The 26,093-nt window shown below is 47.6% G+C and overlaps 1 protein-coding gene across 1 annotated transcript in view; it reads left to right on the top strand.

The window, feature by feature from the left end:
* The window catches only part of KCNK17 (potassium two pore domain channel subfamily K member 17), a 46,582-nt gene that overhangs the window by 4,275 nt on the left and 16,214 nt on the right, over positions 1 to 26,093 (top strand). The window contains 1 exon segment of the mRNA XM_075925084.2: positions 20,250 to 20,364. Within this exon segment, the coding sequence (XP_075781199.2) occupies positions 20,250 to 20,364 (115 nt within the window).

Raw genomic sequence — 26,093 nt, 5'->3', positions numbered from 1 at the left:
TGACGTCCCTGTAAATCACATTGCATGAGGATTAAGGGACGTTTTGGGATAGTGCTCTATTTTGAAATTTGGTGTGGTGTAGACAGTGCCAAATCACAAAATAAACTATTTCAAACTAAGATGCAATTTACGTAGCTCAAATTACATATCCTGTTTCGAGCTCCAGGTGCAGTGTAGATGTACCCTCACAGTGACAAAAGGGAACAGCAAACAGCATCCTGGTTTGCATCTCGGGGTGAGCGGGGTCTTCAGTCCCCTCTGCCCTCCCTAAATAGCACTGGGGTGTTTGGGGGTGGGGCAATCCCCTTTAACATGCCTGGCAGCCTGCTGCTTAGCTCAGCAGCCTACAAAAGAGTCCCAGGAGTAGGCCAGGGAGCACACCGTGCCTCCTCGGCAGCCAGGCACCCCAACCTGCCAGTTCCTTCTTACAGGAGTGGTGCACCAGCTTATTTCCCCCTCGGGTGTAACTAGACAAGACAGACACAGCAGTAGTGCAGGCTTTGCCCACCTGCTACTGCTTCCCTTTCAAGATCTCGCTGCTGAACATGGAGAGATGACCTTTCGGGGGAGAATCAAGTGCAGTGTCCTGGGTCTATTTACTCCTTGGCCATACTTCTGAGACTGTAAACAAAGGTTCTGTGTGTGATGTGGGCACCTGATCCCATGGAACTAAACTGAGCACAGCTCATGTTGTGCACACACCACCAGTCAGCCAACAGATAGCAACAACTTGGTGTTGATGGAGTCAGACAGATGGTCTAGATGGGAAAGGCTTGGTAATCAAGAGAGGATGGCTTAGGTGGCTAAGCCTGGTGTTATATAAAGTATTATTTGCTTTCCAGGCCCCTTAGCCATCTGGTCCCCTGCATTGTTTTCATTCTGTTGAAAGTGTATTCATCACCTTTTCCAATCCCATCAGGCTCCTTTCCTGCCTCCTTCTACACTACATTTCTCCACACAAGAGAAGCACTGGTGCAGTGAAGCTGGGTTGTGTTGGTGGGTTTCATGCATCAGAATCCTCTTGCCCATGCCGGCTCCTCCCCCGTTGTCTATTTCTGGTGTAGAGGAATTTCCTAGCACACGCACCATCCACACATGAATCAGACATACACTTGTAATGATGTAAGACTGGAACAGAACATTCACAGCTCAGAGGAAGGTTTCTGGAGAGAGACTTTCAAGTCAAAGCTCTAAATCTAAACTTCCTAATCTTGGAAGAGGCCCAGTCTTCCTTCCAGTTTTGAGATCACCTGAAACAAACCTACTTTCCTTTATGGTTCATAAGACATTCTGCTCTTCAGTAGCTGTTTGATGTATGGGATGGAAGCATTGTTCTGCCTGAGGTCAGTGGGTTTTCCAGTCATTCACTCACTCCCTTTTTGTGACATATGCCAGGATAGCACTGGCATACTGGATACTCCACTGCCACTACCATTGTTGCACTTCTCCATAGTCCCTGGGGTGTGTAATAGACTTAGACTTCTGTGCAGCGTTGACTAGGCACCACACATTTTGACTCAAATATTAGGATATAAAATTAACAGGGCACACCTTCAATGGATTTAAAACCGACTGATCGATAGGTCCCAAAAGATTATTGGCATTGAGTGGGTGTGTTTCTAGTGGAGTCCTGAAGTGAGCGGTTCTTAGCCCTGTACTCTTTAACATAATTATCAGTGACCCAGAAGGAAAAAATAAAATCCTTGGTAAATTCTGCAGTTGACCCAAAAATGCGGGAGTAGTATTTCGTGAAGAGCGGTTCACTAATATCGAATGAGCTGGTTCATTTGGTGGACTGAGTGCATGCAAACCATATGCATTTTCATATGGATAAATGTATATGTATACCTAGAAGCAAAGAATATGGCTCATACTTACAGGATGGAGGACTCTCTCCAGGGAAGAGATGACTCTGAAAAAGATTTGGGGAGGGATGGTGGATAATCAGTTGAACATGAGCTCCCAGTGTGACAGTGTGACCAAAAGAATGACTGCAGTCTTTGGGTACATAAATAGGGGAAACTCCTGAACAGGTGAACCTGTCTTGTCCGGCACCCTCAGGACCTGGGAATTTTCCAAACCTCGGGAGATCAGTATTGTCTAGCAGCATTACTGACACTTTCACTGCTTGCTGCATTCTTTAGAAGCCATTCAGGGGTAAATTAGAGCTAAATAACAGCACAGAACACTGGGAGCCAGGACTGGCGGCTGTAAACAAGCTTTATGGGACTGCAGGAAACTTGGCCACACCCTTGATAAGTGGACAGCTGGCTCTCAGAAGGCAAAACTGGAAGAACACCACAGCAGGAATTTCTCCCCCTTCCTATTTTAACACTGATGCCGCACAAATGATCAGTTGCAACCTGACCTGATTGATCTGTTCTGAAAACTAAAGAAATGCTGTTCTTGCTCTGTTCAGGATCCCTACCTAGCAGATTTGGGAACAGTTCCACTAGTCTGGATCTAGTAGATGGCTAGAGTCCTGTGCAGATACAAAATTTGTATCCACATCCACATCTGTATCATCTCTGCAGATTTGCGGGGCCCCAATTTGACCAGGTGAGGTCACAGATGACCACTTGGGGGTACTTTCCGGAGTGCTGACAGGCCACTGCCACTCACCTTGCTGCTCTCTGGGGCTTCTCACCGCCCTGTCCTGCTGGGCCAGCTCCCTCGACTCCCCTAGCCAAGGCACAGAGCTGAGATCAATGCCCCCCAGAGGAGCAGTACAGACACTGAAACTCTTCGGCTACGTCTACACTGGCGTGATCTTGCACAAGAACTCTTTTGTGGAAGAGTTCTTGTGCAAAAACTCTCTCAGAAGAGAGCGTCTACACTGGCATGTGCTTTTGCGCAAGAGAAGTGCTTTTGTGCAAGAGCGTCCATGCCAGTGTAGACGCTGTCTTGCGCAAGAAAGCTCTGACGGCCATTTTAGCCATCGGGCTTTCTTGCGCAAGAAATTCATGTTGCTTGTCTACACTGTCCTCTTGTGCAAGAAGAGTTGCGCAAGAGGGCTTCTTCCTGAGCAGGAGCATCATAGTTCTCGCGCAAGAAGCACTGATTTCACACATTAGAACGTCAGTGTTCTTGTGCAAGAACTCCACGCCAGTGTAGACAGGCAGCACATTCGCGCCAATGTAGACACAGCTTTCAGGTCTAAGGAAAATGCAGTTTTCTGCCCAGCTTCCTGGGATACCAGTCCCCAAATGGGACCAAAACCCCAAATGAATTATTTAGGTAAGGCCCCTTTAACAATGAAAGGGGGAATGTACACACTGATTGCCTCCCAGGGAACGATCATTTACACTGGGCTTGATAGTAGGTAAAAGTGATTTTGTTAAGTACAAGCAGTAGGATTTAAGTGGTTATAAGCAGGGCTCGACAAATCATGTAATCTACTTGCCCGGGGTGAGTAGATTACGACCCGGAAGAGCCGGAGCAGAGCGATCTGCGCATGCGCAGAACGGCGCGAAACCGCGCGCTTGGTGAGCCCTGGTTATAAGTGAAAACAGGCAGAGCAAAGCAGGTTACAAATTGAAATGAACAGAAAGCACGTAGCTAATTCCAACACTAGAACTTCAGTACAAACTCACCCTAAAATGGTTCTTGTTCCAGATAAGCCTTCAAACCAGGGAAGTTCCTTCTCCCTGGGGTCTCTGGCTCACTTTCTTGGGAGTGGCACGCCAGCCAGAGTCAAACCCTGCTAAGCTTCCCATTGTTTTATGGGTTCCCTTTTACAGGGGGAAGTTACTTGGTTAGTCCCTAATGGTTGGGGAGACCATGTGACTTCCTAGGAGCAACCACTGCTAAGACTTAAAGGACAACGGAGCGTGTTTACATGTGATTGCCCAGACATTGAGGCATCCCAGCATTGCAGACCCCCTTGCTGGCTTTCCTTTGCACATTTAAAACCATGCTGCACTCCATACGCCCCATGTCTGACTTTACACACAAGGATGATACAGATGCCTGAATCAGATGCACAGATCCAGCGGATTATGACATGAAGCTTGATAGGTCACATGGGGTAATTTGTCCAAAGCACCCTTGAGTCAGGCATTTCTGTGTCCACAAGTCCATTTTCTAAGGCACGGGGGCGGGGAAGAGGGGCCCATCACACCCGAATCAGAGGCTACCTGGTCTCCCAGACTCTGTAAGCTCTGTCAGCAGCTGCACTAACTTCCTTGGTGGAAGGTGAGAATATTGTTGTTTGGGGCTGGGCCTGGCTCCATCCCAGTCTGGTGCAGAGGCCTGGAGGGGGCAGGAAAGAGAGTGAGCTCGCCCCACACTTATCCCAGGAAGCTGGGCAGTGCAACTCTTCTCCTCTCCCTATGCGCTGGGCACAGGATTCAGACAGTGAGCCCAGGCAGCCTTGGCTCCCTTCTGGTCCCTGGGCTGGCCTGGACCTGGTTGGCCGCTTCAGCCTATTGCCCCTCACTTCTAGGAGGAGGACAGAGGAGAGCATGATGGCATTACATGGGGTGTGCCAGGTTTCGCTGAGCTGAGAGGAGATAGACTGAGGGGGGCAGAGTCCCCTGTAAGCTTAGCCCTCGCCACCTATGACTAAAGGATTCAGGTACTCTGGTCATACACAACTGCACAGGATCACATAATTTGCTATTGAGCCAGGGCTGTGCTGGAAACATTGGCAGGTGAAGTTATGTTGATGAGGGGTATGGTGTTTTCTTTCTTTTTTTTTAACAGTATTTCTAGCCAGTAAAAATCAAGGCCGGGTTAATGAATTTTGAGGGTCCCCTATGAGCCTCTATGAAAATAGGGGATGCCACCTTCCTTAGAGAGTCCCCACCCCAGTACACCATGCCCCTCCCACACACTATACACAGGCCTTTGATTGCCCTTCCCATCACACATAGACCCCAGCCACCCTCCACAGCCCCAGCTTATCCTGACAGCCACCCTCACTCACATCCATGCCCCTCACAGCCTCCGGCACCTCAGTCACACTGGCCCCAGCTCCGACCAGCCCTAACTCATCTGCAACATCTTGGCCCCCGAGCCCTCCTCCACACTACTCCCTGTCCACCCTCCCCACAGTCCCTACAACTTGGCGAGCCATAGCCTAGAGCCCATTGGCAGCTCACCCCCAGCCCTTGCCCATCGCCTTTACGATCGTCCAGTCCACTCACGGGTTCCATACTCCCCTCCCAAGCTAGGGCAGCTCCCCTGGACCTCAGCTTCCCAGCTCTGCTTGCTCTCATCCCCTGGCCTTGTACCACTCAGGCTGGGCACGGCTGCCACTCCGTCATGAGAGAGGAGCAACCGAGCCAGACTTGACTGAGTAGCATTGCAACCTGCTGTACAGGATGCAGAACTGCTCAGGTTTGGGTTTTGTGGGGCGGGGGGTGGTTCTGGGTCTCCCTGAGATGGGGACTCTATGCAAGTGCACCAAATGAATGTTGGTTAATTCAGGTTTGGCCAAAAGCCCTTGTGTAGGCACCATGCTGCTGGCATAGCAATGCTTTTACGTTCAGGGAACTGGTTCAAACGCTATCTGCAAAAGCGCTGTATGACCAGCCTCTCCACTAGAAGCGTTTGCTGCTGTAGTTACAGCTGGATAGCCACCACAGCAAACATTTTCTACTGTAAACTAGGCCTAATGCACACGAGTATAGACGTGGGAAGGAACCTAGTAGAAAAGTCAATTAAGCAGGTCTCAGTTTGTTCAGTGGTACTAACTAAGGCAGCCACTGTTTTCAGTCCAACCCATGTCGTCTCTGCTTCGGGCAGAATTCAAACACAGGGCCTCCTCCCACCAGGAACTGGGATTCTGTGCCAATAAATGACAGTGGTTTGATTAGGGAGCTTCTTTCCTTTTGAAGCTGATTGACCTTTGTTTTCTTAATTGTACATACTAATCTTAAGAATTTCCAGTACATAGGAGATAGAAACTCATTGAAAGGTGAATTGGTCCCTTATCAGAGGTCCTGTGCCTTTGAAATGCCTCTCTCCCACATAGCTGGGGGAAGAATGGCAGTTTCTGAGAGCAGGTAAACAGTCACCAGAAGAGACAAGCTGATTTCAGGTGAATGTGTGAAAGCCAGCCAGAGGAATTGGGTGCCAAGATGCATCTGGTCTTTTTTCTTATTCTTTTTGCCTTTCCTGAGGATGTCTCTGAGGCACACTGAGTTTTACATGGGAAAGCAGCACTTCATGTTGAAATACCACTGTGAATTCTGACATTCCTTTTCATCTGCCTCAATACTTCCATCTCCCATCATCCCATCATGTGCAGGTGGATGATCATCATTTTCTGGAACAGTGGCAGAAAGAAGAGAGCTAAGTTGTGGTCCAATGCAAAGAGTGTGGGTGTGTAGTGGAGTCAGGAAACCTCTTAGTAGTTCTTCCAGTGACCTTGGGAGTCTGTTTGCCCAGATCCTCAAAGGTATTTAGGTTCCTCAGTAGGGATGTAAGTGACTAGTCGATTACCCAATAAGCATATACTTACTGGGTAGTCAAGTGGTCACTTGACTAGTTTCTCTCCCTCCCTCTCCTCCCCCCTCCCTCCCCCCCCCCTCCCCCCCCGCCTTGCTGCCTCTATCAGGGAGCAGGAGCCGGTGCTGGGGTGAGCCAGCTTAAAAGCCAATCCCCCCCAAACACTGTCTCTGCGGGGGGGCAGGAGAGGCAGAGCTGTCCCTACTTCTGCTCCTCTCTCTTTGAAATGTACAAGAGATGCCCGTGGCTCTTGTACATTTCAAAGGGAGAGGCACAGGAGCAGGGACCTAAGCAGTGCCAGATCTACGCAGGTATCTCTTGTCGACTAATTGAGCATTTGATGGAAATGCTATCGACTACTCAGTTAGTTGATTAATCAAAATGTAACATCCCTATACCTCAGCGGAAATGTGGGAGACTCTGTCCCTCGTTCCCCATTTCTCCCCAGGGGTAGAGAAGGTGAATTTGAATGAAGAAGAAACTGCTCCAATCATCAGTTGTTTATAGAGAACGCTTTGTCCCTGCCTACTGATGTTCAAGGGGGAACTAGGTCAGCTGCCTGAAAAGGTCATGCTCATATGGAGGGCAGCATCTCAGCTTAGTCATATGCATGCACATGCTCTGACCATGCTTTCTGCGCGCCTCTTTAGATCTACTTTAGTCAAACACAAGGTAACTGCCTGAGTGACTGGGAGAGATTCTGTCCTATGAAGCACAGGGAGTCAGACTGGATGATCTCGTCTAGCCTTCCTGTGAATTTGTGAAATATGGAGAAAGTTCTACTGGATTCCCTTCATATCATGTGTTGAGATGTACAGATTAAGAGCCCCAGGTGACAACGAAGGAATTCTGGCTTCCGGAGCAAACTGAAGGGCTCAAGAGAGGGAGAACAGAACCCCAAAAGACACTTTGTGGCTCTCAGCATTAGGAAGTGGTGCTGGAGCTAGACACTGATGGTTGATGCACACACAGACAAGGGATGACTGGAGGGAGCTGTTGCCATGTGCTAACAAATGATAACCTAGGCCGCAATTAGCCCTAAGAACGCACATGTCTGTGCCTACACTGTAGACTGCTGGCGGCCGTGTGCAGGGTCTGCGTAGCGTAGGATTGCCAGATGGTCGAAACAAAAATATTGAACACTGCCCCCCCCCCAAAAAACAGGAAAAAATTCTGTTGAAGGGGGGGGGGAAAGGGTGGGGAGACCAAAGTTGTTGAGAAGAAAAAAAAAGGACTCCAAGGATTCCAAATTAAAAAAAAAAAAAAAAAACAGCATTAAAACAGCACGTCCCCTTTAAGAGTGAGTGCAGGGATAGGAACAGGGGAGAGGTTGAGCACTAGGTCTTTTGGCCAGCAGCCATTTTGTGCTGGGAACCAGGTAAGCATGGGAGCTGGGGTCGGGGGACTGGGAGTTTTGGGGGCCAGGGGAGGGCTCGGGGGGCCAAGGCCGGGCACTGAGTGTTTGTAGGGTTGCCAGGTGCCCAGCGTTTTCGCCTCCTGGATGGGGAAAAATTCAGAAAATACTGGACATCTCAGGTTTCCGGTATTCTCTGAATTTTTTTTACCGGACAGGAGGTGAAAATACCAGACTGTCCGGGTGAATATCGGACATCTGGCAACCGTAGCGTAGCCACACGGAGCGGTGAAAAGCCAGTTGCCTGCACTCTGCAGCGGGTAGCTCCATGCAGCAGTGAAAAGCTTTGGCAGGGGGAAAGCAGTAGGGGGAGCACTGCCAGATCCTTCCCTTTGCCCCCTCCCCCAGAGTCTTTTCCCCACTGCCTCCCACATCCCCTGCCAAAGCCTCTCCCTGCTGCCGCTGTCTTTTCCTACAGCAGGAAGCTGCTGGAGCCTTTTGATGATGGCAGAACCTTTTCCCAACTGCTGTCGTCTTTCCCTATGATGAGGAAAAGTCTCTGGCAGCAGGAAAGCAACAAGACACTGAAGGGGGATGTAGAGGGTCATGAAGGGTACATATCCATGGGGGTCCATGCATGTTTTTACTCTCCTCACTCAATCCATGCCTGACAGTGCACACTCCTATTTATACCTATGCTAAGGGGTGTGCAGTTTATGTGTACTACTCACCACAATAGGGTTTGTGCAGTGTGGACATATTGATAGAGAGAAGAGAAGAGGCGAGGCAAGGCCGGTGCTAGAGCCTAGAAGAACTCCATAGCAGAAGGGGTGTGGGTGAGTTTTACAGCAATCACAAGAAAGGAAAGAAGAGAGAACTGGGGATACCAGCTTCTTTCTTGGAAATCTAAAGGAGAAATTGTGCTCCATAGTCCAGGCCTACACTAGGGTTCTGTCTCAGCTAGAAAGGGTTGGCCAGCAGAGCTAAATCGGCAAACTCCCCAAATGGAGCTGTAGCTTCTTTTCCCAGGAAACCAGCTCTGTTAGCAAAAGGAGACTTTTGTCAGAGTAGCTGTGTCTACATTAGGGGGTCTGCTAGCACAGCTGCATTGTCAGGGATCACATCTTATCACACCTCTGGCCCCCATAGCTATTCTGACAGGGGGGCAGAAGAACATGACCATGGTGTTTGAGCAGCTCCAGAACAGGCCACACAGATGTGAGACATCTGAAAACCTGGCCCAAGGAACAGCCTGGAGAGGAAGCAGTATTAGGGCAGGAACCAGAATCACAACTGGGTAAGTGGCCACCACCATCTTTGCTGTTATTGTGGGGGGACATTGTACTAAGAGTGGGAGGGATTTCTGAGTGATGGCCAGTAAAAAGATTGCTGTGGAGGAGGCTGGCCTTAACCGTCTGCTTAGGCAAAAGCCATGCCATTGTCCCAACCCCCTTCCTCTGGCCTAAGGCCCCAACCACAACGTGTGATTCAAGCAGGGGAAACCCAATTTAACACACAGCTAGTTGATCAGCCTTACTAAATAGATGAAAAATGAATGTACAGGTTTAGAAAGCAGAAGTGCAGTTGTCAGCCTACACGGCTCTCTTAATAATTCTGTCACACCAGTAGACTGTTACCAAGCATTAGCTCAGACATCCTGGATGGTAAATTCCAATGACTGTATTCAGTTAAAAAAGTTCCAGGGAGCAGCAGTACTTCACCTTTCAAGGCTTCAATTTGCGGCAAACTTTCCAAAGTGGGGTGGGAGAACAATTCTGCAGTAAGCAAGTCTTTGCATCCTGACTCATCATCCCATTAATGTGCACCTGAATTTTCCCCCACTCCTGGCTGGTGATGCTTGAGAATTTTTCATTCAGGATACACTCAAGATGGTTAGTGAAATTGCTAGGTAGGGCAAACTTCCAACATTTGCCTCAATAGCATATAAGTCCTCTCCACTCCTTTTCTGTCAGCGGGTAATATAAAATGTCCTTTGCAGAGCTAGAATTTCACCACTAGCCTGGAGAAGTTGCTCTCTCTTCCATTCAGGGAACTCCAGATGATTAACATCCTCTCAGGTTACCGTTGTGTGGGATAATATTAAAAGCAATGGTAGTAGCAGACCTTTGGTCTGATAGCGCTAGTCACTCCCCCCGCTCCAGAGATGCACATACCAGGTCCAAAAAATGTCTGTTTCTTTTCTTTTAATGCATTACATCTGAGGTTGTTACCAGAGTGTGTCTGTGGCCTGCAGCAGCTTGGAACTGGCTGAGGTGTAAGGGGTGAAATAAAGCCATACCAAGTAAATAAAAAGTATTAAACTGTTGTCTTGCCATGACACACAATGTAAAAGGGGGATTCTCATCTTGCTTTCCACAAATAAAAAATATCTCCTTTTACTTTCTTGACCTGACCTTCCACCTCTGCTGAACTGAAGTAGCCACCCAAGCCTCTTGGAGCGAGGATCCTGATCCTGCATGGGAAAGGGAAAAGGCTCAAGGATGACCTGTTCCATGAATGCTCTAGGGGTACTTGTTCCTGCTTTGGGCAGGGGGCTACACTGGATGTCCCTTCCAGCCCTATATTTCTATGATTCTATGAAACACATTGTGATTTTAGACATGTCTCAAATGCCTGGACAAGCAGAGAGGTAAAGGAGAGCAGGATGTGGAAAGGAAGAGGAGACGGTAGAGTGGGAGAAAAAAGGGCTCACACACTACCTCGGGCATGACTGGAGGATGAAGGAACAGGACCGAGGATGAAGGAGATGTTTGAGCCGCTACTCATCCAGTGGCTACTAGCCAACAGCACCTAGCCCCTGCATCAATTCAAGCATCATCATCAATGTGAGCGGATCCTTCTCCTTGCTGACAGGTCTTGCAGCCTGATTGCATTTCAGATGATTGAGAAAGCTACCAGGGGGAAGCTGTTCTAGATTTGATTTTAACGAATAGGGAGGAACTGGTTGAGAATTTGAAAGTGGAAGGCAGCTTTGGTGAAAGTGATTATAAAATCATAGAATTCAAGATTCTAAGGAATGGTAGAAGGGAGAACAGTAAAATAGAGACAATGGATTTCAGGAAGGCAGACTTTAGAAAACTCAGAGAGATGGTAGGTAAGGTCCTAGGTAAAGCAAGACTGAGAGGAAACAACTGAAGAGAGTTGGCAGTTTTTCAAAGGGACGTTAGAAAGGGCCCAAAAGCAAGCTATTCCATTGTGTAGGAGAGAGAGAAAGTATGGCAAAAGACCACCTTGGCTTAACCAGGAGATCTTGCATGATCTAAAAATCAAAAAGGAGTCATATAAAAAGTGGAAACTGGGTCAAACTATAAAGGATGACTGTAAGGAAACAATACAGGTATGCAGTGGTAAGATTCGAAAGGCAAAGGCACAAAATGAGCTCAATCTAGCTAGAGGCATAAAGGGTAACAAGAAGACGTTCTATAAATATATTAGAAGCAAGAGAAAGACCAAGGATAGAGTAGGCCTATTGCTCAGTGAGGAGGGAGAAACAATAACAGGAAACTTGGAAATGGCAAAGGTGCTTAATGACTTCTTTGTTTCAGTCTTCACCAAGAAGTCTGATGATGGAGGAATGCCTAACATAGTGAATGCTTTTGGAAATGAGGTAGGTTTAGAAGGTAAAATACAAAAAAAAAGAACAAGTTACAAATTACTTAGAATAGTTAGATATCTGCAAATCACTAGAATCTGATAAATTCATCCTAGAATACTCAAGGAGCTGCTAGAGGAGGTATCTGAGCCTTTACCTATCATCTTTGAAAAATCATGGAAGATGGGAGAGATTCCAGAAGACTGGAAAAGGGCAAATATAGTGCCCATCTATAAAAAGGGAAAGAAGAACATCCTAGGAAACTACAGACCAGTCAGTTTAACTTCTGTGCCAGGGAAGATAATGGAGCAAGTAATTAAGGAATTCATCTGCAAAGATCTGGAAAGTAATAAGGTGATAGGTAACAGCCAGCATGGATTTGTAAAGAACAAATCATGTCAAACCAATCTGATAGGATAACAAGTCTTGTGGGCTGTGAGGGCAGGGGACTGGACTCGATGACCTCTCGAACTTCAAGTTCTAGTGTTCTATGATTCTATGCTAGTATGTGAGTGCTCAGGGCAGAAGAAAGAGTCAGGAAGTTGTAACCAGAGGTTTTAATGAAGTACCCAACACCCTTATAATCACAGAAAGCCAAGAGCAAATAAATTGACCTGTATGCTTTGGCACCACATCCCTCCCTCATGCATGTCACCCCAGTGGTGCTAGGGCATGGGCACACAAGGCAGCCCATATTTCCTGTGCACCCATTCCCACGTGCCCTTTGTGGCTTCCTGTACTTCCCTGCTCTTTATGAAGAGCAAGCTGTGGGCACATGAGTGCCGTTGGTGGCCCCAGGACAGAGTGCACACCGCATTCTCTCAATACCAGCTGCTATTTCAGAGACCTGTGCAGTGTCCGCCCCCTGTGGGGAAATGATGGCAAAAACTGCCTCACAGGCATACCCACAACAGTTGACTTGCCAAAGCCCAAATGAGATCACCAACCTGTTGCCGTTGGGAGGAGCCAGAGTCTAGATACCGAGAGCAGCGATAGCCTGGGCTTCTTCGGTCTTCCTGAGCTGCGTGTCGTGACACTGGAGGGTCAGGGCAAGCGCTTCCCCAGCTCAAGGACATAGCCTTCCTCCTGTGGGCATTGTGATGCCACTGAGGGTCCCCCTTGTCCTGCATGACAATGTGATCCCACCACTCTGTCTCTATCTGGGAGCTACATAGCAACTTTCTGCAGCACATGTCTCTGCTCTGCCATGCCAGCCTCCCACATGGCTGAGTTCCTCTCCAAAGGTCAGCTACTGAAAGGCTGCCCATCATTTCCCATCCCCTCTGTCTTAATCCTGCCCCAAGCAAGAATACCCGTGCTAGGTCCCTGGTGTCGCCCCAGCTGGAGTGGGCAGAAGCTAGAGGCATGCAGAGCTGGAAGTCCCTCCGCCAAATACGTCAGCAGGCGAAGAACTCTTCTGCCACAAGACACAACTGAACTGCGTCTAGACAGGCTCAGATGAAGGAGCCCTGGGGTAACTTCTCCCTCCGTCACGCGCAAAACCGTAGCACCAAAACTAGGAAACTGTGGTGCCAGTGTGAATACAGCCCTGGGGGTAGGTTTATATGGCCCTGCGGTGCAGACAGTCACAGGTGGCTTGGACCCGGGTACCCTCTGCAGTGTAGCTGTGCCCCAAGTGTGGCATCTGAAGGTCAGACTGGCGCAGTGAAGGTGGCTGTGCTGGGGCAGGAGACTAGAAGGTTGCTTTGGAAGCTTAAAGAGGAAGAAACAGCAGGGCCCGTGGTGGCCATTGGCGAGAGAAATGGGGACAGTCCCCTCGGCCAGGTCAGCATCCAGCATGAGTTAGCTCCCAGAGGTGACAAAGCCCACTCGGCAGTTTGCAGGAAACTGAGGCCCAGAGGATCTTTGAAAGAGTGAGTGCTGAGGAACACAGCCCCTCCATGAGCGGCCAGTGGGTCTGGGTTAAGAGGCAATGCTGGGGGCTGTGGTGTGTGAGAGGAGACACAAGATGAGGCTGTAACTGGTACCAGGAAATAGGGATTTGAAGTGCAGTTGGCCTGCTGGACGGAGGGCCAGAGCTGCCAATGGCACCAGTTCCTGTGGCAGGTTTCTGGCTGCAGGGCGGAGTGAAGTGACTGCTGTTCCTTGCCCAGGGTCGCGCCTCTCACTGAGCATGGCATGTGCTGCTGGCATTTGCGGCGCCAGGAAGGCAGCGGGGCAGGAAGCTGCTGTTAGATAATGCAGTTAGACTGGGAAAGCCAAACAGGGTGGGACGTTGCAGTAGATTTTTTACGAGTGTGTTGAAGTGGGGCTTATACCACAGATGCTGCCTCACCTAAACAGATGAGGCTTGATCGTGAGGAAGAAGTTAACTTCTACCAAAGTGACATTTTGATACATCGGGATATGGAAATCTTGAAGGTCCCACTGAATGAACGTTACAGTAACCTGTCTGTCCGAGGAGCTCACTATCATCGCCACACCCCCGTGAGCTAGGGAAAAGCGAGGAGCATGAAGCACAGAGAAGGGAAATGACTTCTCTGGGGTCACACGGCACGTAGCTCAGCAGAGATGGGAGCAGGATCTTGATCTGCCTTTGTCGTTTTGTTTAACCACTAAGAGTCCACTTCCTCCATGCACTTCCTCTTTTCAGTGCTGTTGTCCTTTGACTGACACACATGACATTTCAGGCTCTCAAAACATCAAAGTCAAGCACAGCAGTTTCATGACTGGCTGTCTTTATTTCATGCAGTTTATTTGTAACTGTGTCTGTGCCCAAGATGTGAGAGAGGCAAGGTGAGAAAGGTAATATCTTTTATTGGACCAACTTCGGTCAGTGAGAGAGACTAGCTTTCAGAGAAGAAGATCTCTGTGTGGCTCAGAAATTTGTCTCTTTCCTCAACAGCTGTTGGTCAAATAAAAGATACTACCTCCCCCATCTTGTCTCCATATTTATTTCAAGTGCACCACATGTAACTCACCCTCCAGCGATTGTTGGCATTAATTGGGCCTGATGTCCAGAGTTTGAGTTCTTAGAGCAGCCTTTCATTCTGAATAATTGGAGGTGAAACACTCATGTCTTACTAGTTGATTTTAAGTGTCAGGTCTTGAAAAAGTTATCTGATAACTGTTCTAAGTGAGGGTAATAGGAATCCTTCTATATTAATCCATGGTACGCCCACATCTTGAATACTACATACAGATGTGGTCGCCTCATCCCAAAAAAGTTGGGCAATAAAAATGATTAGGGGTTTGGAACGAGTCCCCGAGAGATTAGAAAGTCTTGGACTTTTCAGCTTAGAAAAAAGGAGACTAAGGGGGGATATGATAGAGGTCTGTAAAATCATGAGTGGGGTGGAAAAAGTGAATAAGGAAAAGTTATTTACTTATTCCCACAATATAAGAACTAGGGCTCACCAAATGAAATTAATAGGAAGCAGGTTTAAAACAAACAAAAAGAAGTTTTTCTTCACTCAGTGCATAGTCAACCTGTGGAACTCCTTGCCAGAGGATGTGCGGAAGGCTAGGAGTTTAACAGGGTTAAAAAAAAGAGATTCATAGAGCTTAGGCCTATCAATGGCTGTTATCCAGGATGAGTAGGAATGGTGTCCCTAGTCTCTGTTTCTCTGGAGTGACAGGAGAGGGAGCACCCGAGGATCACCTGTTGTGTTCCTTCCCTCTGGGGCATCTGGTATTGGCCACTGTTTGCAGACAGGATACTGGGCTAGATGGACCTTTGGTCTGACCCAGTATGGCCATTCTTATCCTTAGCCAAAGCTCTGAGCTTTTCTTCTTAAATCTGTAGAATATCTGTGTGTGTGAATAATGAATGAGGTTATTTCTGCTTTCTGTTCTGTTTACCCCCATGTTTTATATACAGATACCAAACAAATCTTATTAACTAAATGTTGCCATTACAATGAACCAGGGCTGCATCTGGATAGAGTGCTTGTCTATACAAGGCTCTTTGCAGGGTGGTTCTGTCCCCTGGGGTGTTTATTGCTTTCAAAACTTGGTGTCCTGTGCAATTTTGACTAGAGCTGAGCTGAGCTGACACGAAAGCAAGGCTTGACAGGAAGCAGGGGGCGTGCAGCGTGCACAGAAGCTTTACTATATTTTCTTTTTAGTTGAGCAATAAAAAGCCCTTCAGAAACCCTAGGAGTCTTGGGCTGGGCGGATACTAGCAGGACACCGCTAGTGACTGTGACGCTCCCTGGGGTACTCAGGGTTGTGAGACACCAGCCTTTAAAGTGTGAGGCACAGTTCTGCCTGTTGCAGCTTAGTCCCTAAGCCAGCATCCCCTGACCACCAGCAAGCACTGGGCTCCAGGCCTGCACACAACTCCCCCTCTCTTTGCAGCCTAGTGACAGACACAGGGCACCCTCGAACGCCTCTGCCAGCTCCCACTCTGTGGCCTTTAGCCCCCAGTGTGGCCACTCCACAGCAGTGGCTGGGTAAATTGTCCCCAGAGGACAGTGCATGATCACACACACGCTTGCTCCGTTCAACTATTAGCTCCCTTGTAACAAGACAACGTTCTAGTTCATAGTGAAAACAAATCAGTTTATGAGCAAAGGCTGTGATTTTAGGAGATAGTAAGCCAGGGTAGTAAGAACTGGTTACGTGTGAAACTGTCTGTTGAGTTTTCTCAGTGATGGATAAAGGGGAGTTCTCTTGCCTTCCTCTTATAGTTCAATAAACCTTTGAACTACACCCCTTCACAGGGCACTCCCAGATAAACCCTTTCTCTCCCCTGGCCTGTTCTCCGGTGTGCCGATCCCTATGTTAATTTCACATCCTGAGGTAGATTTGGAGTGCAGATGTAGGTCCCATTGTGTTTAGCTTACAATGTTTGTCCAACTAGCTGATGTGAATCAATTCTGGTCTGAGAGAAAACCTCTCTCTGCTGGTGTCTGATAACCTGACATGCTTGCAGCATACACACATAACTTTTTAAATTGTCATCTATGTAAGATCTTAATGACCAGTCTCACCAGCTATCATATGATACCGCACACAATGTTCTTTATAGATAAATAATATGACAGCTCTGTGTTGAGTGTAGTAGGTTTGTCAGGCCTGTTAGGAGTTGCTGACATGGGTAAAGAACCCCTGACCTGGTGTGTGGGAGAGGAAATAGTCTCTAGTCTGGCACTCTCAGGTCTGGCAATATCCATGGTCCAGCATGATTTTAGTTAGCTGCATGTCCACTTAGCATGGATGTGACCGAGTTTCCCACAGCCCCATAAAGTTTGTTTGCAGCCACCAGGCCTGGCTCTCAGTGCTCTGTGCTGTTATTTAGCTCCAATTTACCTCTAAATGTCATCTTAGAGCCCAGCAAGCAGCCATATCAGGGCATATTCAAGATTAGAGCCTAGATCCCTTGCACCTTACAAACCCCAACACTGATATAGGGAAAGTTGGGGTGTGACCGACTAGTCAACTACTCAATAAACAAATACTTATCGGATAGTTGACATGCTTCTGCCGATCTAGCTCAGGGAGACGGAGTTCCTACAGTGGCAGAAAACCCCTTCTATTGATGCAGGCTGCGTCTGTATCAATGTTCTCTCTCTTTGTTCTAGCCTTGTGTGGAATACATTTTTGCTCACTGAGGGATGTGCCCCCACAATAGAAATGCCTGTTGCTGGCTGTGGGAGCTCTTCTAATCAGCCTGGCGGCATTTGAATCTCTCCCGGGTGACCGCTGAAATGCTCAGCATACAGGGACACTGCCAGGGTTACAGCAGCACAGCTTGCAGGGAAAACATAGGCAAAGTTCTACTCAGTGTGAAAGGACAACGTGGCCCTCAGATTGTAGGCTCTTTGGGACAGGCACAGGGACTGTCTCCTGCACCTTGTACAGCACCAAGCAAGTTGTCAAGGCTTAACAGGTGCTTCATGTGAACACCAGCCCTGAATGAACTTGAGCGCTGGGAAAATGGAAGACGTGCCTCTGATCATGCCACCTGTAAGCAATGTTTGTGCCTTGGAAAAGCAGCTGTTTTGATCTGGGATTCAAGTGCCGTTCTCACCAGAACCACCGAACCAGCACTAGCAAGAGGAGAATTTTTCAAAACTAGCCTCGTAGGCAGGGCCTCCCATGGGGGCTAACGGGCTGCTTACTGCTGTCTTTTCAGAGTGGGAGGGGGAATCTTTTCTCACAAAGGTTTCACCTTTCCAAGAATTTCTTCTCCATCTTTTTGCTGGATGACATCCCTCTAAAGATGTAAACATTCTGTATCTCCAATCAGATGTTGTACCAACAGAGGAGAGTGTTCTCATTCCTGCACTTCTCATCACTGAGTTACTGTTCATCACCTGCTCTGCTTGTTTTCTTTTTTGCATTGCTCTCCTTAGACTGACAGTTGGGGGAGAGAGGTGCTCGTCATTTGCCATTTTTTGCTTTCTTGCTAACATCATTTTTAAGTGCTTATTCAATGGCGTCATGCCCAGTGTATTTGTCTGGGGAAGGGAAGAAATAGGCATCATTTGCCATTTTAAAAAGGATCCAGAAACATTTCTGTTGGTTTTTAGGAAGACCTCATGATTAAGGCTCTAAACTGGGACTCAGGAAGCCAGAATACATGTCAAGCCTTGCTGCAGATTTCCTTTGTGGCCTTAGACAAGTCATAGCCCAGCTCTGTGCCTCAGTTTGCTCCTCTGGAAAATGGGCCACTTCCTTACCCACTCATTAAATCCGTTGATAGTCACCTGATGCTATAGTCCTGGTGGCCTCTAAAGTACCTTAATGGATTATTAATTTAAAAGAGTTTATCTTTACACAATCCAGATCTGGGTGGTAAATTTGAGCAGAAAGTAACTCTCCTTATTGTGAAAGCGGAGAGCATTATCCCTGGCACAGTGACTGTCTCTTACTACAAACTCCAAGGAGTCTGGTGGCATCTTAAAGACTAACAAATGTATCAGAGCACAAGCTTTCAGGAGCTACAGCTCACTTCCTCAGATGCTGAAGAAAAAAAGGATGCAGAGATGGGACTATGACATCAGTGCTAATTGACTTAATTAGCACTGATGTCACAGTCTCATCTCTGCATCCTTTACTATTATTATTATTTATTTCTCTCTCTTTCTTTTTCTCTTCAGCGTCTGAGGAGGTGAGTTGTAGCTCACAAAAGCTTATTCCCTGATACTCTACATTTGTTAGTTGTTAAGGTGCCACAGGACTCCTTGCTTTTGCTGAAACAGATTAACACTGAAACCTGGCTCTTACTAGATATCTGCTTGGCTTGGCTTTGCTCAGGGATGATGGGTTTAGTGTACTCTTGATTCAGCTTTACATTGTAGGATAATTAATCTCCCAAGGGTGCCAGGAGGATTAGTTAACGTTGTAAAGCGGCTTATGTGTGTACTAAGGATAGTGCTATTTTAAGATCATTTTTTCCACATCAGTAACTTTATTGGCATGACAAAGGGCAGGAAGGTGTCAGCATAGTTATCTGATCAAGGGCCCAACTTGATGTAATTACTGACTTTCAACATAGTTACTCCAGCTTTACATTGTTGTGAGAGTAGAATCACGCCCCAGGTCTTTGTGCATGTGACCAGTGTAACATCAGTGCTGGGGCAGTGTCTGTACATCTGGCTCATTGCTTGGTTTCTGATGTGACTGCCCTGCATGATTAGACTGGTCCTATTATATAATACATCTCCTTTCTCACAGTCAGAGAGCTTTCTTCTACTGCATGCATTCCTCCCGAGAGTGAGGAAGGGATCTGGTACGTATCATCCACATGGAAAGGCTTACTTATTGCTTCGTGCTTCCTATGAGATGCAAACGCCTTTCAGGAGCTTTTGCTTTGGGGTTACATGGATTAACCCTTGTTGGATTTTTATGTGGGAACCCCCTCTCTGTCCTACTCCACCGTATAGTAGGGGTAACTTGTGACCCACTTACAGAATGCCCTTTTGGCCCTTTTATCCTTCCCCAGACTCTTTGTTCTGTAGGTTCCCTTGACCTGCAGTCAGCATCGTTTCTGTTAGGCCTGGTCTACACTGTAACCTTAGCTTGAAATAGCTGTAACTCTCAGGGGTGTGAAAAACCCACATCGCTGCACTGTGCCGACCTAACCCCTGCTGTACATGCAGCTAGGGCAGTGGATAAATGTATCCATTGGCCAAGCCTAGGCCACTGTGGACAGAGGCTGCTTCGTGGCAGTCTCCCCTGCTCCCCTCCCCCCTCCCGCCGCCACCTCACGCTGCTGCCTCTGCGGCACCATGGAGCTGCTGCAGGGGAGGAACCAGCTTTTAATATGGCTCCCCCAGCACCAGCTCCTGCCTCCGAAGAAGGCAGCAAGGTGGGGGGAAGTGGATCTGCAGAGCCAGCACATGTGGGGAGTCTGCTTGAAAGCCGGTGTCCTGCGTGTATCAGCTCCAGACTGCCCCCTCGCCCTCCGCACTGCTGCCTCTGTGTCTGATACAGAGGCAGCAAGCAGGGGTGCGTGTAGTCGACAATATTAACCGATAGGCCTAGGCTTATCGGTTAATCGTGTAGTCGACTGCACGTTGTCATCCCTACTAAATACCATACTGTAGTTAAGCTGCTGTAGTGCCTGTAAGTGTAGGCATGGCCTAAGGTGCTACTCAGTGTACCAGAAGAACTCAGTCCTTAGACTGCAAGCTCTTTGGGACAGGGACAGCTTGTACAGCACAGTGCCCGTAGTTGGGGTTTAGCAGACATCCCAGCACTTGGCTCTCTAGGCTCACATAGATAACATCTTCTAAGAGAGAAGCCACTGGAGCAGTGGGGGGTTATGATTTAAATTATCGTCAGTTACACAAAGAGCAGCTTGAGTTGCCTCCTCATGGGCTGATAGTCTTACCTGTGTTCACTGCCATGTCTTTGCAGGGGATCATCAAGGCCTATAAGAGCGGCCTCACCCTCCAGGAAAACTCCACCATTCTAGGGAGATGGGACTTTGTCGGCTCTTTCTTCTTCTCCGTCTCTGCAATAACAACCATCGGTAGGAGATCTCTGCTGCTTGTCACACGTAACCTGGGTGGAACCTGAATAGCACGGGTATGAACAGCCATGGGAACACACGCTGCTCCCTCCCTGTGAGACACTGGTTTTCCCAGCCACTGGTGTTCCAATAGATGCAAACTGCAATGCAGCTTCCAAGTCTGCTTTTCTTCTCATGAGCGTCTGCCTGACTTCAGTTGTTTAGTTTGGAAAAAAGAAGATTAAGGGGGGACATGATAGCGGTTTTCAAATATCTAAAAGGGTGTCACAAGGAGGAAGGCGAAAATTTGTTCCTCTTGGTTTCTGAGGACAGGACAAGGAGTAATGGGCTTAAAGTGCAGCAGGGGAGGTTTAGATTGGACATTAGGAAAAAATTCCTAACTGTCAGGGTGGTCAAATATTGGAATAAATTGCCAAGGGAGGTGGTGGAATCTCCCTCTCTGGAGATATTTAAGAACAGGTTAGATAGACATCTGTCAGGGATGGTGTAGACGGACCTTGATCCTGCCTTGAGGGCAGGGGGCTGGACTCGATGACCTCTCGAGGTCCCTTCCAGTCCTATTATTCTATGATTCTATGATTCTATGATTCTGCTGAGTTTTGTGGCCGGCCTGCTGATCTGTGTCGCAGTCAAGGACCCATCTAGTTTGGTACTGGTGTAGTGAGTGTGATCTCTAAGCCCCATACTGCAGGGCATCGGGGCTGTGGCTGTCACTCCAGAGCTAGCGTGTAAAAAAAATATTGTGACTCCCCCCACATTCTAATGATTATGTATTTATGCTGTGTTGGTGCCCAAAAGTTCCACTCAGATTTCGGGTCCCCTTTGCGCTGCGTGCTGTACAAACACCTAGAAGATGGCATTTGTCCTGAAGGGTCTAGTGCTTTGTTGAGAAACAAGCTGCAACAGATGGATGCTCCACAGAACCAAAGCACGTAGGGTTACAAGGATTAGCTCATATATAGAACATTAATAAAAGCCTGTGGCCTCCTGTCTAGCCATTGTCTATCCAATGGCTCTGAAAGCTTGTGCTTGTTGATTGTGCCAATATATTAATAGCCCTGACATGGGATTTAAAGCATCAGCCAGTGAATGCCGAAGGAGTTGCCTAAGGGTCATTCTGGATCTCCAGCTTTACATTGTAATCTTTGATGTTTGAGCCATTGTGATCTTTGATGTTTTCAGACCCAAATCTATCTACATGTCATGCAGATGGGGAACTTGTACTGCTCTGAAAATGCACTGACGTCAGAAATGCTGACCCAGGAAAACAAGGATTATAGCAGTAATAATACAGTAGCTCTTCTACAAGCTGGGAAAAAGAAAAGACACGCGCATAACTTTATCGGCTTTTCCAGGACACTCTGGTGACCTTTTCATGGGCTTTGACTCTGAAAAGGCTGAGATCTACTGTATGTGCTTGTGTCAGAATAAGCCACAGGAGGGCAGTGTAGTCTCATTCCAGAATACAGATGGAAGCTTTTATCTGCTCAGTTAGGAGCAGGGAAGTTTGGACACTGGGTGCTCTGAGCTCTGACTTAAAACCAAACTACCTGCTCCAGTAATTTCCAGGCAAACCAGAGTGAGTCTATTCCCTCACAGTCATTTTAGCCGCACTGTGATTAACTACGTTCCAGGCAAAACTAACTTGTTTAAAAATGATTTCCTAGCAGGGTCTTTTCTTGTAGTGTCAAGAGGGTTTTAGATTCAATGGTTATTAGCCAGGATGGGTAGGAATGGTGTCCCTAGCCTCTGTTTCTCTGGAAATGGATGACAAGGGAGGGATCATGTGAGGATTACCGGTTATGTTCCCTCCCTCTGGAGCATCTGGTATTGGCCTCTGTTGGCAGACAGGATACTGGGCTAGATTGACCTTTGGTCTGAGCCAGTCTGACCGTTCTTATGTTCTTAGAATGTCAGAAGAGGTGTCCCATCTAATGCCTGGCTGGAGACTGGCCTGTGTCCTGCTAGCGTAGATGATGTGGAGGACACGAGGGGTCACATGCCCCCCGGATGGGACATGTGCCCTCCTACATTTTAGTTGATGAAGTATGGTGCTCTCCTTCCTCCCCCTCTCCTTCCTCCCTCCCGCACAGGGCATGGGTTGCCTCTGCCTGCTAGTGAGGAGCCCCAGGGAAATCAGGACGAATCACAAGGAAGATTTTATAATTATTTGTGTGTTGGGCTTAATATCCTAATTCTTCTATATTCTAAGCTGGTACTTTTTTGGCTTAATGCAGATTTTTTATCTGAGCAGTATCAGAATGTTTCTCTTTTTATTAAAGGTACATTTGTATGGGCCAACAGTATGATAATTGGGGGGTATTGAAGTACTGTCATAGCTAGGAGTGCAAGAAAGTGAGGCAGGGTGTGAATTAGGATTCAGTAAGTTCCATGCCAGCTGACTCAGGCTCCTGGGACTTGGGCTAAGGGGCAGTTAAGTTGCAGGGTAGACATTTGAGCTTGCCTGGAGCCTAGGCTGGAGGACCCTGCAAGGTGGGAGGCTCCCAGAATTCGGGCTGAAACCTGAACGCAAGCAGCTACAGTGAAGTTAGAGTCCCTTGGCCTGAGCCCTGCAATCTGAGTCGCCTGGCATGGGCTGGCTGCATGTGTCTAATTGCAGTGCAGACCTACCCATACATTCCAAGGCCAAAAGGAACCATTGTGATCACCTCATCCGACCTCCTATATAACACAGACCAAGGAACTGGGCCAAAATAACTCCCAGAGCAGAGCTTTGAGAAGGACTTCCAGTCCAGATTTAGAAAATTGCCAGTGAGGGAGAATCCCTCTCAACTATTGGTAATTTGGTCCAGTGGTTAAACATTGATTTCCAGTCTGAATTTGTCTAGTTTCAACTCCCAGCTATTGGATCATGTTACACCTCTTGCCACTTGATTGAAGAAACCATTATTATTAAATATGTTTCCCATGCAGACTGTCACCAGTCTCTTTGTTAAGCTATATAGAGTCCGCTGGTTGACTCAATCACTGTAAGGCCTGTTTTCTAATCCTTTAATTATTCTCATGACTCTTCCTGAACCGTCTCCAATTTTATCTACACCCTTCTTGAATTGTGGGCAGCAGTACTGGACACAGTGTTCCAGCAGTGGTCACACCAGTGCCCAATACTCCCTACTTCTACTTGTGAGTCTACTGGGGTACGTCTACACTACAACGTTCATTCGAACTAACTTAATTTGAATTAGTTAATTCGAACTAAGTTAATTCGAACTAACAGATCCAGACTAAAAAACTAGTTCGAATTAGCATTTTGCTAATTCGAACTAGCATGTCCACATTAAGTGGACCCTGAACCGGGCTTAAGGATGGCCGGAAGCAGTGCTGGCAGGGCATCAGAGGAGGACTTAGAGCGTGGAGCTGCTGTCTCAGGCTAGCCGAGGGCTGTGCTTAAAGGGACCCGAACCCCACCCCGGACAGACAGTTCTCAGGGGTGCCCCACTTGCAAAGCAGTCCTGGCTTGGATTGCCCGGAGTACCCACACTGGGCACATCACAACACTCGGCCATCAGACCGGCTGCACTTGCCGCAGGCTGCCATCTGGGGAGAGGGGGCAATTGGGGGGCTGCAGGAGAGCTTCCACCCGCAGAGCTTTCAGCCCGCAGAGCCAGCCCAGTCCTCCCCATTGGGGGCTCGTACCCCATTCCTCCCTCACCTCCTTCCACTTACCCTTCCCTAGCCCCTCTTCTTGATGTACAAAATAAAGGACAATTGTGTTCAAAAATGGAATCTGTCTTTATTGAACAAAACTGGGGGAGACTGGGAAAAGGAGGTGGGAGAGGGGAAGAGAGAGGGTGGGAGAGGGGAGGGCAACTACAATGATCAGGGCTTGGGAACAGGTCCCATATGAAGAGAGGCTAAAGAGACTGGGACTTTTCAGCTTAGAAAAGAGGAGACGGAGGGGGGACAGGATAGAGGTCTCTAAAAGCAGGAGTTGGGTGGAGAGGGTGCATACAGAAAAGTTCTTCATTAGTTCCCATAAAGAAGGACTAGAGGACACCAAAGGAAAGGAATGGGTAGCATGCTGTGGTCTCCCACCTTATAATTTTCTGGCCTTCCCGTTAGTTGCAGGATTCCACTACGCTCTGTGCAAAATGCCACTAGGCTCACTTGCAGCTCTGTTCCCTTCCCACCCCCCATTGCATGTACGCACACACGCATACATGTCTTCCTTCTCAAACTCTCTGCATCACCTTCAGCACCTACTTCAAACACCATGTCACCTTGCTCAAAGATCTGTCATCGTAGATCCTTCTGCTTCACATTCCAATTAATGATCCATTTTGATCAATTTCACAGTCATGAAAATAGTGAATTTCATGATTTCACATATTTAAAGCTGAAATTTCTTGGTGTTCTAGTCGTAGGGTCCTGACCCAAAAAGGAGTTGTGTGAGGGTCACAAGGTATGGGAGTTGCAATATTGCTACCCTTACTTCTGTGCAGCTGCTGGCAGCAGCATTGCCTTCAGAGCTGAGCAGCTGGGGTACATCTACACTGGATGCTTATTTCGAAATAAGCTATTCCGGAAGAAATACTCGAAAATAGCTTATTTCAAAATAGCATGTCTACCCTGCAGGGAAGCCTCAAAATGAGTCCAAGGCAGGTTTCCCTAATGTAGACGTGCTGTCTCGATTAGAGCCCCAGGAGGCATGGGGGGGAATAACTTAGAATGGCCTGGTGAGGGGCTATTTCAAAATAGCAGTTGTGGAGAGTCTACACGCACCTTAATTCAACATAGCTATTTCGGAATAGGTGTTGTTCAGATTTCAGAATAAGCCGTCAATTATTTTGAAAATATTTCGAAATAACAGAATGGCTGTGTAACAATAATGCTCACATTGTTATCTTGAAATAACGGTGCAGTGTAGACACACCCCTGGAAAGCAGTTGCTGCTAGTCAGGAGTCCAGCTCTGAAGGCAAAACTACCACCAGCAGCGCAGAAGTAAGGATGACCTGGTATGATATTGCTACCCTCACTTCTGCATATTAACTGAGGTATCTAACCTATTGCAGAGTTTATGCTCCTTATTTTCTTCACTAGAATTTGCTTCAGATTTAAAAACATCACTTTTTGTCTCTACCTCCCTCTCTTACCCAATTTGGCTCTGGTGTTTTTTCCAGTTGGTCGGTTGGTCCTCTGTTTCTTGTTGTCCTTTTTTCATTTGGGATATCATACAGCTGCTGCCACTCTCTGGCCACCCTTACTTCTGCACTTCTGCTGGCGATGTGCTGCCTTCAGAGCAGAGCTACCAGACAACGTTACAGCCTCTGCTCTCTAGTTTCCCAGCTGTGAAGGCAGTGCAGAAGTGATGGTGGCAATACCATGACCCTCCTAAAATAACCTTGAGACCTCCCCACAATTGTTTTTAGGTCGGGACTCCAATTTGAGAAATGTTGGTCTCCCATGAAATCTGTATAATATAGGGTAAGAACACACAAAAGAGTCGGCTACTCCCTTACATCCCTACTGGCGTGTCCTCCTTGATCTTCCACAGAGCCTCCATTTCCCCCTCATCCTTTCACATGTCTCTCCTTCCTTTCTCAAAGCCCTCCAGTAGTGGTTATCTAGGTCCCTTTAAAAATAGTAGCAATGAATACACAAGAATGCAGCAGACCTTATCACCAGACAACTCTATAACCTGTTTTGTGTGATGCCCATATTACCACCAACTCTTCCCACCATGACTTCTCTTGCCACGATCAGTACA

The sequence above is a fragment of the Pelodiscus sinensis genome, chromosome 3, assembly GCF_052426305.1.
Source record: "Pelodiscus sinensis isolate ZL-2025 chromosome 3, ASM5242630v1, whole genome shotgun sequence".
Lineage (NCBI taxonomy): Eukaryota > Metazoa > Chordata > Testudines > Trionychidae > Pelodiscus > Pelodiscus sinensis.
This window is presented reverse-complemented; position numbering and strand designations above follow the sequence as displayed.